This window comes from Erythrolamprus reginae, chromosome 8 (genome assembly GCF_031021105.1).
Source record: "Erythrolamprus reginae isolate rEryReg1 chromosome 8, rEryReg1.hap1, whole genome shotgun sequence".
NCBI classification, from domain to species: domain Eukaryota; kingdom Metazoa; phylum Chordata; class Lepidosauria; order Squamata; family Dipsadidae; genus Erythrolamprus; species Erythrolamprus reginae.
In genome coordinates this window covers 43,346,252-43,361,501 of record NC_091957.1, presented here as the reverse complement: position 1 = coordinate 43,361,501, position 15,250 = coordinate 43,346,252, and the positions used below count along the sequence as shown (strand labels likewise).

At 47.3% G+C, this 15,250-nt stretch overlaps 1 protein-coding gene across 1 annotated transcript in view; it reads right to left on the bottom strand.

The window, feature by feature from the left end:
• BRWD3 (bromodomain and WD repeat domain containing 3) overlaps positions 1-15,250 on the bottom strand; it is a 96,588-nt gene that overhangs the window by 41,045 nt on the left and 40,293 nt on the right. The window contains exons 17-22 of the mRNA XM_070759784.1: positions 13,525-13,750; positions 10,321-10,488; positions 7,687-7,870; positions 5,691-5,784; positions 3,794-3,943; positions 1,152-1,228 (exon numbers count right to left, since the gene is read on the bottom strand). Of these exons, the coding sequence (XP_070615885.1) occupies positions 1,152-1,228; positions 3,794-3,943; positions 5,691-5,784; positions 7,687-7,870; positions 10,321-10,488; positions 13,525-13,750 (899 nt within the window). The remainder of the gene's footprint in view (positions 1-1,151; positions 1,229-3,793; positions 3,944-5,690; positions 5,785-7,686; positions 7,871-10,320; positions 10,489-13,524; positions 13,751-15,250) is intronic.

Genomic DNA, 15,250 nt, shown 5'->3' with positions numbered 1-15,250 from the left:
AGAGGCAAAAAAATCTTAAATCCCGGGATTGTATCTCGAAAAGTTTGTATGACGAGGCGTTTGTAAGACGAGGTATCACTGTAATACCCGTCTCAAGTTTATTCCTTTCTAGCTTATTAGCTAAATTTTTCAAGTTTACCAATAATTCTAGTTAAATTGTGATTTGCCACCAAATTTGAATCCCTGGCGCCGCATAACGGGGTGAGCTCCCATTACTTGTTCCAGCTTCTGCTAACCTAGCAGCTTGAAAGCACGTAAAAAATGCAAGTAGAAAAATAGAGACCACCTTTGGTGGGAAAGTAACAGTGGTCCGTGCGCCTTTGGCGTTTAGTCATGCGGGCCACATGACCACGGAGATGTATTCAGGCAGCACTGACTCTTTGGCTTTCAAACGGAGATGAAGGGGCCGTGACAGCTGTCAGCCTTAATTGCTTCAAGGCAGGATTAGACAGATTCATGGATGCCAAGTGTATCGGTGGTTATTGAAATGGATGTCCATGTGCCGCCTCTACGTTGGTTGAGGCAGGCAGGATTCCCTTGAATCCCATTTGTTGGGGGTCAGGGGAAAGGGAGGGTTTTGCCCTCTCTTTCTGCTCAAGATCCCCATGGACCGTTGGTGGGCCACTGTGTGACACAGAGTGCTGGACTCAATGGGCTTTGGCCCGATTCAGCATGGCTCTTATTATGTTCTAACACCGCCTCTTAGAGTTGAGAACAACTAACAAATATGTGCGAGGGGAATCTTTACTTATATCTTACCAAATTCTTTTGTTTTTTCTCCCTATGTTCAACTGAGTCAATTCTCAGAGAGTGCGTGAAAGCTACCCTGAAGTTTTTTTGACAAGGTTTTTCAAATGTGGCTTTCCATTACTTCCTTCCCAGACCTGAGAATTAGTGACTGACCCAAGAGACCCCAGCTGGTTTTGCGCCCAAGGCAGGATTAGAACTCAGAGTCTCTGTTTCGAGCCTGGTCCCTTAACTAGTACACTGGTTCTAAATTCTAAAGATACATCTACAAAATATTCTTAAGGCAAATTCATTCATTCATTCATTTACTCACTCACTTAATCAATGGGCTTTACTATAGTATAAAAAAGAAGTGCTTTTTGTATGATAAAATGTTCCCTTTTCGTGAAGGGTAATTAAAATACCTGGAGCTGCTTTCACTCTGCCACGCAGCTACGTTGTCATCTCCAGACCCATCACTGGTGCCCGCGGAATCGACTTCCTGAATTGGAGACAAACACAACAAAAGTTCTTCGAGTCTGTGTAGATTCTCAGTCATCTAAGTCATGGTTGCCCCAAAGGTGCGTTTCCAGAAGGCACCTGGACTTCCTTGTTTTTTTTCTTTGAAGACGTTTCGCTTCTCATCTGTTGTGGTTAGCTCTGGCCCAGCTCCTGCCCCAAGGACTGTGGATGTGGGGGAGACATCCACATGCCGCAGGCCTGTTTTGCTCCAGGTGAAATCTGCTGATGAAGGCTCCTCTGACCAAGAAGACAGGAGTGACAGGGAGGAGGAGAGTGGGGCAGACAGCTCAGAAGGAGATCAATTATCTAGCTCCTCCTTGGATTCGGAACAAGAGTTAATGATACAGCCACGCATGCAGAGAGCGATGCATAGGCAACAACAACTGAGAGATTATTATCAAAGAAAATGAGGCCACCCGTGGTTGGGTGGGGCTGTGGTCATTAGTGAGGCTGCTATAAATAGCAGCCTGTGGGTTTGGCCATTGTGGAGGATTATCTGATCGTTGTGTTTCGTGCCTGCCTTGCTGAGTTCGACCTTTGTATGCTGATTTTTCCCCACTTTGAAACTAAACCAGAGCAAAGTGTGTTTCACTTTGTGAAAGAAGAAGGACTGTGAATTGCCCCACAGCTGCAAGCTAAGTATCACAGAACTGATAAGGGACTTGTACAGTTTGTTTGGAGACAAGTGCTCTTTGCTATACAAAAAGAGGGCTTAGTTCATTTGCATTTTCGGTATAAAGAACATTGTTTTGAATTTTCAAACGTGTGTGTGTGTGTGAAACTTGTATCTGTGAATTTTCGGGAGGATTCTGCCAGAGAGCCCGACAGAACATCATCCAAGTAGCTTCTTCAGCTCTGACAGGGTGATGATGATGTTCGTCCATTGTGTTCAAAGAGGACTTTGACATCTAACAGGTTATGGGGCTGTCAACAATGTGTCTGCAGGTGGCTGGTAAGGCCTATATGGGCACGAAATGTTCTGCCACATGTTGGACAGACATGCGTGGGCACCATTGTTTGCATTTGCAGCTCTGGCTTTGCAGAGTGCTCGCTTCTTTTGTGCTATGGTTGTTCTCCTGTCCTCAGGTATCTGACAGGGTAGTGGAGACTGGAAGGATTTATATTCCTTGCAGACAGCTAGGAATTTGTATCCTTTTAGGGGGCTGCTGAAGCACTTGGAGGTTTGTTTGTTTGTTTATGGATTTCTAGGCTCCCTTCTACGTAGACTCAGGGCGACATACAAAACAGGAGTAAATACTAATAGGAGTAAGTACATATGAGAAACCAAAATATTAAAACTAACCTAGATCTAATATTATTATTATTATTATTATTATTATTATTATTATTATTATTATTATTATTATGTCAATACAACACAGCAAATGAGATCACTATGCTGGATTTCGTATTTCACCAGTCGGGCGCTTCCCAAGCACCTAGGACTGCATGATGTAGCGGCGAATTATGTGTGCCGATCCCAGTAAAGCGGCCTTTTGCAATTGACAGATGGAGATTTTGTCAATTCCAATGGTTTTCAAATGTCCGCTGAGATCCTTTGGCACTGCGCCCAGTGTGCCAAGGACCACTGGGACCACTTTCACTGGCTTATGCCACAGTCGTTGCAGCTCGATTTTTAGATCTTCGTATTTCACTAATTTCTCTAGCTGCTTCTCAATTCTGCTGTATTATTATTATTATTATTATTATTATTATTATTATTATTATTAGATTGATTTGATTTGATTTGTATGCCGTTACAGAGAAGGCTCTTCCCCTGGGTCCCGCCAGACAGCATTGTTTAGTGGACGGGACCCAGAGAAGACGAACTCTGTGGGACCTAACCGGTCACTGGGATTCGTGTGGCAGAAGGCGGTCTTGTAGATACCCTGGTCCGGTGCCATGAAGGGCTTTATTTTATTTATTATTTATTTATTTATTATTTGGATTTGTATGCCGCCCCTCTCCGAAGACTAACTAACACTATGAATTGTGTTTGGAGACCAGTCAGTAGTCAATGCAGTAGCCAATGTTTATCTGTGTCCTCAGGGTCAACTGAGTAAGTGTTCCTGATTCCTGTAGTCTACAGCAGTGTTTCCCAACCTTGGCAACTTGAAGATATTTGGACTTCAATTCTGGGAGTTGAAGTCCAGATATCTTCAAGTTGCCAAGGTTGGGAAACACTGATCTACAGGAACCAATTCACCCTGAGGACACAGGACGCAAATGACCAGCTGTCTGCAAGGAATATAAATCCTTCCATTCCTCACCATCCTGTCAGAGCTGACGAAGCTTCTTGGATGAGAAGTGAAACGACTTCAAAGAAAAAAACAAGAAAGTCCAGTGGCCTCCAGGAAAAAGCACCCTTCTTCATTTGTTTCCTTTTGAGTGAGGTCTTCCTAAGGTCAGCTTAGCAATAGAAATAGAAAGACCACCTATAATAATCGTTGTTGTTTTAAAAAATGAAAGGGAAATAGCAAAACAAAAGAACCTTAGGCAACCACACACTAAAACAAACCAATGAAACAAGCCTGGGTGGTCTCACCTCTGAAGAGCTCTCCGAGTCTTCCTGGGTGTGGGAACTTCTCCTTACACTCTGCGAGTGACGCTCAATGGTAGAACGCGTTTGGTAAGCGTGTTGCCGCCTGCGCTGGTTTCTGCGCAAAGACCGCCCACTACCGGGTTGGTAATCGCTCTTTGATAATAAAGAGGAAAAAAGGGGAGATAAGACATTTAAGTTTGGAAGGGGAAGCCTTCCCCTTCACTGCAAGGAAACGTTTTTATGCTCTTGAACTTGACCATGGATGGCATCTCGAATTCTAGGCACAATCCCTCTATTGCAGACGCTTGTCTGCCTTTTTTGCTTCTTGCACAAACAATTATACATTTGGAAATCTCTGCTTCAATTTTCTTGGCGTTCAGGTTAACTCTGTTCAGGTTAATTCTAAAGTTTTAGAATTTTTTTTTAAAAACTCCGAATGCTTTTCTCTGCAGGCCTTTGTTAGCACATGGTACTCATCTGTTTTGGGGTTGCCATGTGTTAAACTACCAATGGTTGTTTATAACTGTAAAGTTGTAATATGTCTTTAAGAGCTTTGACTGGTTTGGCCATAAGAGGGCGCCAGTACCTTTCCCTGTGGGGGGAGTTTACTTGGAGATATTCTTAGCTGTGTGCGGTTTGTTATCTTTTGCTACTTTGTTTTGTACATATGTAAACAATACATAGAAACATAGAAGACTGACGGCAGAAAAAGACCTCATGCTCCATCTAGTCTGCCCTTATACTATTTCCTGTATTTTATCTACAATGGATATATGTTTATCCCAGGCATGTTTAAATTCAGTTACTGTGGATTTACTAACCACGTCTGCTGGAAGTTTGTTCCAAGGATCTACTACTCTTTCAGTTAAATAATATTTTCTCACGTTGGTTTTGATCTTTCCCCCAACTAACTTCAGATTGTGTCCCCTTGTTCTTGTGTTCACTTTCCTATTAAAAACACTTCCCTCCTGAACCTTATTTAACCCTTTAAGATATTTAAATGTTTCGATCATTTCCCCCCTTTTCCTTCTGTCCTCCAGACTATACAGATTGAGTTCATTAAGTCTTTCCTGATACATTTTATGCTTAAGACCTTCTACCATTCTTGTAGCCCGTCTTTAGACCCGTTCAATTTTGTCAATATCTTTTTGTAGGTGAGGTCTCCAGAACTGAACGCAGTATTCCAAATGTGGTCTCACCAGCACTCTATATAAGGGGATCACAATCTCCCTCTTCCTGCTTGTTATACCTCTTGCTATGCAGCCAAGCATCCTACTTGCTTTTCCTACTGCCCAACCACACTGCTCACCCATCTTGAGACTGTCAGAAATCACTACCCCTAAATCCTTCTCTTCTGAAGTTTTTGCTAACACAGAACTGCCAATGCAATACTCAGATTGAGGGTTCCTTTTCCCCAAGTGCATTATTTTACATTTGGAAACATTAAACTGCAGTTTCCATTGCTTTGACCATTTATCTAGTAAAGCTAAATCATTTACCATATTACAGACCCCTCCAGGAATATCAACCCTATTGCACACTTTAGAGTCATCGGCAAATAGGCAAACCTTCCCTACCAAACCTTCCCCTATGTCACTCACAAACATATTAATACTTCATTAAATACTAAGTCTGTGTCTTTTACTGGCTGGACCACACAACTACACCCTTGCAATAACTTTCCTGTGTGTATGTCGACGGCTTCGCACAAGGCTGCACGGAGACATACTAACAGCCTTGCTTCTTTCTACCAAGAATTGCCCTAAATCTAAGTCTTTCTTTTAATGTACAGTATTCTATCATCCATCCATATATAACACGGCTCAATTTCCAACTGGTTAGTGAAGAGGGTCTGTGCCTGGGGGGAAATATTCCTTTTAAAAAAAAAATAATTCCTCACCCTCTGCAAAGTGTAGGATGGCTTTCTCTTCTTTTCAAGGGTATACAGGTGGATTTCCAATTCACCTTTGGCTGTTCGACATTCTTCCTGAACCCTTTAAGAAGAAAAATCACATTTGGGTTATTCTCCAAATATTTCCAAAGATCTCCTGGTACTTGGTTCTTAACTTGTTTTTTTCCTTCTAAGAAAGAAGGATTCATAATTTTATCTACTGAAGCATTTTATTATGCCCTTAAATTGCCTAGACTTTTGTTTTTCAACCTTGGGAGCTTTAAGATATGTGGACTTCAATTCCCAGAATTCCCCAGCCAGCACGCTGGGCTAATTTCACAAGGTGCTAAAGAGCGTATAAAAGCCGTCCTCGATTTAGGACCACAATGGGGATTGGAACTTCATTAAGTGAGTTGGCCATTACGTGAGACATCCCATCATCTGGCACAGTTGCTAAGCAAGTCTGGCTTCTCCCCCACCCACCCCGACCGCTGGAAAGGAAGATCATAAAGGGTGACCACATGACCGCTTGCAACGGGTTGTAAATACATGCCAGTTGCCAAGCATCCAAACTGTGATCATGTGACCAAAGGGACAGTAGTGGTGTGATGGTTGTAGTGGCAAGAACTGGTTGTCACGTTTTTAAGTACCCTCGTTAAATTTGAACGGTTGCAAAAACAAATGGTCATAAATTGAGGATTACCTGCATGGAGAAACCCTATGGCAGTGATGGCAAACCTATGGCACGGATGCCACAGGTGGCACATGGAGCCATATTTGCTGGTACATGAACCATTGCCCGAGCTCAGCTCCAACATGCATGTGTGTGCCGGCCAGCTGATTTTTGGTCCACAGGGGCTCTGGGAGGGCATTTTTATTTTATTTATTTATTTATTGGATTTGTATGCCACCCCTCTCCGGAGACTCGGGGCGGCTAACAGCAATAATAAGACAGCGTACAATAATAATCCAATACTAAAAACAGTTAAAAACCCATTATATAAAAACCAAACATACATAAAGACATACCTTGCATAAAATTGTAAAGGCCTAGGGGGAAAGAGTATCTCAATTCCCCCATGCCTGGCGGCAGAGGTGGGTTTTAAGTAGCTTACGAAAGGCAAGGAGGGTGGGGGCAATTCTAATTTCTGGGGGGAGTTGGTTCCAGAGGGCCGGGGCCACCACAGAGAAGGCTCTTCCTCTGGGTCCCGCCAAGCGGCATTGTTTAGTTGACAGGACCTGGAGAAGACCCACTCTTTGGGACCTAACTGGTCGCTGGGATTCGTGCAGCAGAAGGCGGTCCCTGAGATAATCTGGTCTGGTGCCATGAAGGGCTTTATAGGTCATAACCAACACTTTGAATTGTGACCGGAAACTGATCGGCAACCAATGCAGACTGTGGAGTGTTGGTGTAACATGGGCATTTTTGGGAAAGCCCATGATTGCTCTCGCAGCTGCATTCTGCACGATCTGAAGTTTCCGAACTCTTTTCAAAGGTAGCCCCATGTAGAGGTAGCCCCTTTACAGCAGTCGATCCTCGAGGTGATGAATGCATGAGTGACTGTGAGCAGTGACTCCGGTCCAAATAGGGTCGCAACTGGTGCTCCAGGTGAACCTGGGCGAACGCCCCTTTCGCCACAGCTGAAAGATGTGGAATTGTGATTTTTGGCTTCCAGAGAGCCTCCATGGGGATGGGAGAGGGCGTTTTTACCCTCCCTCGGCTCCAGGGAAGCCTTTGGAGCCTGGGGAGGGAGAAACACGAGCCTATTTGGCCACCAGAAGTTGGTAAACAGGCCATTTCTGGCCTCCAGAGGGCCTCCGGGAGCTGGGGGAAGCTGTTTTCACCCTTCTCAGGCATTGAATTATGGGTGTGGGCACTCGCACATGTGCAATAGCGCACGCCCACGCTCTTTCAGCACCCGAGGGAAGAAAGGTTCACCATCACTGCCCTAAGGAATCATTTCAAGCAAGGCTCAACTTCGATAAAGCCGTATACTTTTTTTACCTGCTAAGTCCAGGAGGCAGCTCGTTTACTACTACTCTCCTGCTCCATGCCATGAGATCTCTCTCTGTGGCCATCTGACTTCTAGGAGCATTGTGGTGCATCTGACGGACGCCTTCAATCTGACCACTCCGTCTCAGCCCGACATTTGTGGGGGAAGCCATGTCCAAGCTTGGGCTTCTCAAAACTGCCAAAAACAAGCCAAAAAAAAAATCAGAACAATAAAGGAGAATATTTGTAGCTAGGTACCATCATCAGGGCTAGCAATTATTATGTATTAGATTTACCTAGAATTACCTAGTTTGGGTATTGAAACCTCTGCAGGAATATAAACAAACTCAGAAAGCACCAAGAACCTCTCAAAAGGAGCTGCGGTGGCGATGGTTAGAGTGCAGTACAGTGATCCCCCGGTTATTGCGTTCCCGACCATTGCGAACAGGCTAATTTGCGATTTTTCAACCCGGAAGTCAAAACACCATCTGCGCATGCGTGCCCTTTTTTCTATGGGCACGCATGCGTAGATGGCGCCGGGCAGATCAGCTGCTGGGCGGCTTCCCTGGGTCTTCCCCCTCTTGCTGGCGGGAGGGCGAAGCCCCCCCAGCACCCGCTCGCCCGCCGTTCGCACCGGCCACCCGCCGTTCACCGCTCGCCCGCCCTTCGCCCGGCCACCCGCCCTTCGCCCGCCATTCGCCGCTCGCCCGGGAAGTTCGCCAGGAGTCAGCGGAGAAGCCGCACGCCTGTTTTAAAAGATCGGAGCCGGCCTGGGGGGGCTTTCCAGCAACCCCCGAGCCCGGGTTGGGGGCTCGGGGGTTGCTGGAAAGCCCCCCCAGGCCGGCTCCGATCGCTTTAAAACAGGCGCGCCGCTTCTCCGCTGACTCCTGGCGAACTTCCCCACGTTCGGCTTCAGGAGACAGCTCCTTGGCGCTCGTATCCCGCGTGTTTTAAAAGGTTGCAGCCGGCCTGGGGGGCTCGGGGGGGTGCTGGCAAGCCCCCCAGGCCGGCTGCGACGTTTTAAAACAGGCGCGCCGCTTCGCAGCTGTCTCCTGAAGCCGAACGCTAACTTCCGCGTTCGGCTTCAGGAGATAGCTGCGAAGCGGCGCCAGAAGCCCCCGAGCCCCCCAGGCCGGCTGCGACGTTTTAAAACACCCGCGCCGCTTCGCAGCTGTCTCCTGAAGCCAAACGCGGAAGTTAGCGTTCGGCTTCAGGAGACAGCTGCGAAGCGGCGCGCCTGTTTTAAAACGATCGGAGCCGGCCTGGGGGGGCTTTCCAGCAACCCCCGAGCCCCCAACCCGGGCTCGGGGGGTTGCTGGAAAGCCCCCCCAGGCCGGCTCCGATCGTTTTAAAACAGGCGCGCCGCTTCTCCGCTGACTCCTAAAGCGGGGAAGTTCGCCAGGAGTCAGCGGAGAAACGGCGCGCCTGTTTTAAAACGATCAGAGCCGGCCTGGGGGATCGGAGCCGGCCTGGGGGGATCGGAGCCGGCCTGGGGGGGCTTTCCCTTTCAGGGCGGGCGAGCGGCGGGCGCGGCAGCAGCGAGGAGTTTGCGTGGGCGGCGGGGAAACCCCAATCTTCGGCTCCTCGCTGCTGGGAAGTAAAAACACCATCTGCGCATGCGCAGATGGTGTTTTTACTTCCGCAGCGCTACTTCGCGAAAACCCGCTCATTGCGGGGGGTCCTGGAACGGAACCCCCGCAATGATCGGGGGATCACTGTACTGTAGGCTACTTCTGTTGACACCTGGCTGACTACAATTTAGCAGTTGGAATCTCACCAGGTTCAAGGTGGACTCAGCCTTCTATCCTTCCGAGGTGGGTAAACAGAAAATCCATATTGTTGGGGACAAGATGCTGACTCTGTAAAATGCTTAGAGAGGGCTGGAAAGCGGTATATAAGTCTAAGTGCTATTGCTACTGAGTCAACCTTCCATCCTTCCGAAGTCGGTAAAATAAGGACCCAGATTATTGGGAAAATATGCTGAGCCTGCAAACAGAGGGCAGGAAAGCACTGTGAAGTGCTATTGCTATATAAGAGCCACTGGTTAGTATGCAGTATTGCAGGCTATTTCTGCCGACTGCTGGGAGTTTGATTCTGACCTGCTCAAGGTTGACTCAGCCGTCCATGCTTCTGAGGTGGATAAAATGAGGACCCAGATTGTAAACTGCTCAAAAAGGACTGTAAACAACTATGAAGTGGTATATAAGCCTAAATGCTATTAGGTAGAAAGGAAGGAAGGAAGGAAGGAAGGAAGGAAGGAAGGAAGGAAGGAAGGAAGGAAGGAAGGAAGGAAGGAAGGAAGGAAGCCATGGTGGCAAACTAGTTAGAATGCAGAACTGCAGACCAACTCTGCCCTTTGCCAACAGTTCAATCTTGACTTGGACAAGGTTGACTCAGCCTTCCATCCATCCGAGGTGGATCAAATGAAGACCCAGACTGTTGGGGGCAATAGCCTGACTTTGTAAACCGCTTAGAGAGGGCAGTGTAAAACGGTATATAGGCCTAAAGTGCTAAAATCAGAACACACACCGAGCTAACCAAAAAAAATAAAAAAAATTCTACCATTTTTGCTTTGATAAAAGGACAGTGGAGAAAGTTGTAAACTTCCCACATTCTTGTAGAAGGATAAGAGGAAGGGGCTCTTACTGTGCGCAGGGTGAGACCTGCTCTGCGGAGGGGTTGGGGGCACATCGCTTTCGCTGAGCCTCCTCCGATCTTGCTCCCGTTGCAGCTCTCTGATGATCCCGTCCAGGATGCTCCCTTCTTGATCGTTGGTCTGTTGTCCGATCACTTGCTCCACCACTTCGCCATCACCTTTGGGAAATCAAACCTAGCATAAGCGGAGAGGAACCAGCGCAGGTGGTCCTCGACATATAACAGTTCATATAGTGACTGTTCAAAAATTTATTTTATTTATTTTATTTATTCGATTTTTATGCCGCCCTTCTCCTCAGACTCAGGGCGGCTTACAACATGTTAGCAATTGCACTTTTTTAACAGAGCTAGGCTATTGCCCCCACAATCCGGGTCCACAATTACAACAGCACTGGGAAAAAATGAAAAATGGTGGCCATTTTTCACACTTAATTGTAAGGATCCTTGTGCTTGCGTGTTTCATGCTTGGATGAAGCCCAGGGTCATGTGATCATCTTTAGCAACTTTCCAACAAGCAAAATCAATGGGGAAGCCAAATTCACTATACAGTGTTCCCTCGATTTTCGTGGGGGTTACGTTCCAAGACCTCCCGCGAAAGTCGATTTTCCGCGAAGTAGCGGTGCGGAAGTAAAAACACCATTTTTGGCTATGGACAGCCAAAAACTACCCCCACGCACCATTTTTCAAGGCAGCGCAAGGAGCCGGACTCGAAATTAGGGCAGGGAGCGACGAAAGTGCGGAGGCCGGCAAAGATTGCTTTGAATGTCGGCTGCCCCCGTCCCCCCAGCGCCTCCGGCCCCCTCGCCGCTACCGCCCGCCCGATCCACCCCTCTCACCGGCTTTCTTCGGACACGGGTCCTCCTGCAGCAGCGCTGGCGGCTACAGCTTCTCATCCTCCTCATTCGGCCGGTAGCCGTTCTAAGCGCTTTCAGAATGCCTGCCTCGCCCCTCTCACAGTCCCTTAGCTGAGAGCACTTTCGTCCCAGCTATCAGCGAGGGGGCTGCAGGAGAGGTGGGGGCAGGCGTTCTCACAGAGAGGGAGAGGGATAAAGAGAGAGAGAGCAAGAGGGGGGAGAGTGGAAGGTAGAGAGAGAGAGAAAAATGATAGAAAAAGGGAGAAAAAAGAGAAATGAGAAAATGATTGAAGCAGAGAATGATAAGAAAGAAAGAGAAAGAGAGAGAGAAGTGACTCTTGGTGATGACGTATGACGTCATCGGGTGGGAAAAACCGTGGTATAGAAAAAAAACCGCGGAGTATTTTTTAATTAATATTTTTTGAAAAACCGTGGTATAGCGTTTCACGAAGTTTGAACCCGCGAAAATCAAGGGATCACTGTATTTCAGTACTGTTTTCCAAGCCCTAAGTCTTTGCAGTTTTTTTTTCATTGCTCTAACTTGTTCCAAATAAGTTTCTTTCCAGGTGCTTACAATGTTCCCAGCTCTTACTGGCTTGCAAGCTCTTTCATTGTTACTCTCTCCAAATAAGTTTTTTTTAAACCCTAACTAGGGGATAAAATAATGTGCAGAAGCTGACCAGGCTAAGGATGCTAGCCAGATGAATACCTGGAAGGCAGATTCTTTTCCCTATTTTCCTCCCCCAAAATTAAGGTGCGTCTTATACTCTGAAAAATGTGGTGCCTTTTTTTTCGGGGGGGGGGGGTCTATCATAACTCTGCATGGCCACTAAGTGAGCGGTTGTAAGTAATGGACTACTAACTAAAGCTGAGGTAGTCCTCAACTTACCACCAATTGTTTAGTGACTGTTTGAAGTTGGCATTGATGAGAGCCAGGGTGGCACAGCAGGTAGAGTGCTGCACTGCAGGCCACTGAAGCTGACTGTAGATCTGTAGGTCAGCGGTTCAAATCTCATCACCGGCTCAAGGTTGACTCAGCCTTCCATCCTTCCGAGGTGAGTAAAATGAGGACCCAGATTATGGGGGCAATATGTTGGCTCTGTTAAAAAAGTGCTATTGCTAACGTGTTGTAAGCCGCCCTGAGTCTAAGGAGAAGGGTGGCATAAAAATTGAATGAATGAATGAATGAATGAATGAATGAATGAATGAATGAATGAATCAATCAATCAATCAATCAATCAATCAATCAATCAATATTGAATACAGTACCTTCTAGTGCAGCACCATTGCAGCATCCCCCATGATCAAAATTCAGATGTCTGGACACTGATTCATATTTGTGATGGTTGAGTGTCCTGGGATCATGTTTTTGAGAACTTACGACAAGCAAAGTCGAGGGGGAAACCAGATTCCCTTAACAATTGTAGTGATTCACTTACCAAGGAAAGTGGTAAAATGGGGCGAAAAAAATCACGTAACAAATTTCTCGCTTAGCAAGTTACAATTCGGGGCTCAATTGTGGTTGTAAGTCAAGGACTGCTCGCACTATGCATTCCAAACGTACAAAGTATAAAGAGACATTTATAAAGAAACCACCATTCTGGGATCATGACAACCAATAACCATGTTACTATGAGCCGGGGTGGCGCAGCAGGTAGAGTGCTGTACTGCAGGCCACTGAAGCTGACTGTAGATCTGAAGGTCAGCGGTTCAAATCTCATCACCGGCTCAAGGTTGACTCAGCCTTCCATCCTTCCGAGGTGGGTAAAATGAGGACCTGGATTGTGGGGCAATAGGCTGGCTCTGTTAAAAAGTGCTATTCCTAACATGTTGTAAGCCGCCCTGAGTCTAAGAAGGGCGGCATAAAAATCGAATGAATGAATGAATGAATGAATGAATGAATGAATGAATGAATGAATCAATCAATCAATCCCTTGGCCGGGTGGAGGTTCCTACTTACCACCGCTACTGGTGGGATGTACACTCAGCTCCGAGTGAACGGTGGGAGGGGACACACACAGAAGCAAAATCTTGCGAAAGGACACACACGCCCGTGAGAGATTTTGGTAATATTTTGCTCACTGAATCAATCACTGAAATCTCGCTCGTGCATGTCTTCTCGTGAGATTTTGCTTCCTGCGCGTGCGCAGAAACAAAACTCGCTGGAGCTGCGTGCGCATCGCCGGTTTTACTACCGGTGCGCAGTGTGGCCCTTACTGGCTAAGAACCCAATACTGCCCTGAGCCATTTTCACAGGTCGTCCCACCAACAAAGCCTAGGTGGCGCTATAAGCATCCCCACCGCCGCCAGATCCCTTCAGCCTTTGTTAGAAGTTCTGTACCATTTGCTACATAGCCCAGTTGAGGGATAAGTTGTTCGTCTTTGCAATTTTCCCGCCCGGGCACCAGCCGCTGGAATCTTGTGGGGTGAGGGTTCCCATCCACGTCGACCAAGAAGGGGGGAGGCATGAGATGGGGGGCTTGCTGGGTTTGTTCATCGAGCACGTAATTGTTAGCGTCACGGATCAGCGGCCGATAATCTGTATGGAAGAACATCTGATCTGGAATCTACATGAGACACAAAAAGTGCATATAAATATATATATGAAACGGAGGAGAGCTTCTGGTCTAGAGCAGTGTTTCCCAACCTTGGCAACTTGAAGATATTTGGACTTCAACTCCCAGAATTCCCCAGCCAGCATTTGTGTGAGGCCTCTCTAGGAATCTCCTGAGAGGAAACAGGGCCGGAAAAGACGGGGAGAAGCCTCTGTGGAGCCTCTCTAGGAATCTCCTGAGAGGAAACAGGACTGGAAAAGGTGGGGAGAAGCCTCTATGGGGCCTTCTAGGAATCTCCTGGGAGGAAACAGGGCCGGAAAAGATGGGGAGAAGCCTCTGTGGGGCCTCTCTAGGAATCTCCTGAGAGGAAACAGGACTGGAAAAGGTGGGGAGAAGCCTCTGTGGGGCCTCTCTAGGAATCTCCTGGGAGGAAACAGGGCCTGAAAAGACAGGGAGAAGCCTCCGTGAGGCCTCTCTAGGAATCTCCTGAGAGGAAACAGGACTGGAAAAGGTGGGGAGAAGCCTCTGTGGGGCCTCTCTAGGAATCTCCTGGGAGGAAACAGGGCCTGAAAAGACAGGGAGAAGCCTCCGTGAGGCCTCTCTAGGAATCTCCTGAGAGGAAACAGGACTGGAAAAGGTGGGGAGAAGCCTCTATGGGGCCTTCTAGGAATCTCCTGGGAGGAAACAGGGCCGGAAAAGATGGGGAGAAGCCTCCAGGAGGCCTCTCTAGGAATCTCTTGAGAGGAAACAGGACTGGAAAAGGTGGGGAGAAGCCTCTGTGGGGCCTCTCTAGGAATCTCCTGGGAGGAAACAGGGCCAGAAATGATGGGGAGAAGCCTCCGTGAGACCTCTCAAGGAATCTCCTGGGAGGAAGCAGGGCCGGAAAAGACAGGGAGAAGCCTCCATGGAGCCTCTCTAGGAATCTCCTGGGAGGAAATAGGGCCTCCACCCTCCCTGTGGTTTCCCCAATCGCACACATTATTTGCTTTTACATTGATTCCTATGGGAAAAATTGCTTCTTCTTACAAACTTTTCTACTTAAGAACCTGGTCACGAACGAATTAAGTTCGTAAGTAGAGGTACCACTATACCTCGTTCCTTACTTTGTGGACTCATTGTTTGTTCCTTGGTTCGTGGACTTCTTTCCCTGTTCCTTTGTTTTGCTGGACTGGGCACAGCCAGAGGCTGCCGTGTATGCATGTAATCACTATGCTCTGGGACTTGCCAAGAACACGGGAGCATTTGAGAGGAAATTTGGAGCATTAAAGGGAGGTTTGAATTCCCAGCTGGCTGGGTGACCTCCGTGCCTTGTCCCGGGTCATTACAGCGTGTACCACAATAGCCAGAACAACCAACAGAGGAGTGCTGAACGGTATAAAGCAGTGATGGCAAACCTATGGCACATATCTGAGAACATGCGAGGCATCGCCATACATCAGCTCCAGCACACATTCACAGTATAGACAACAGTTTCATCTGAACTATATAATTCAATTCAATTCAATTCAATTT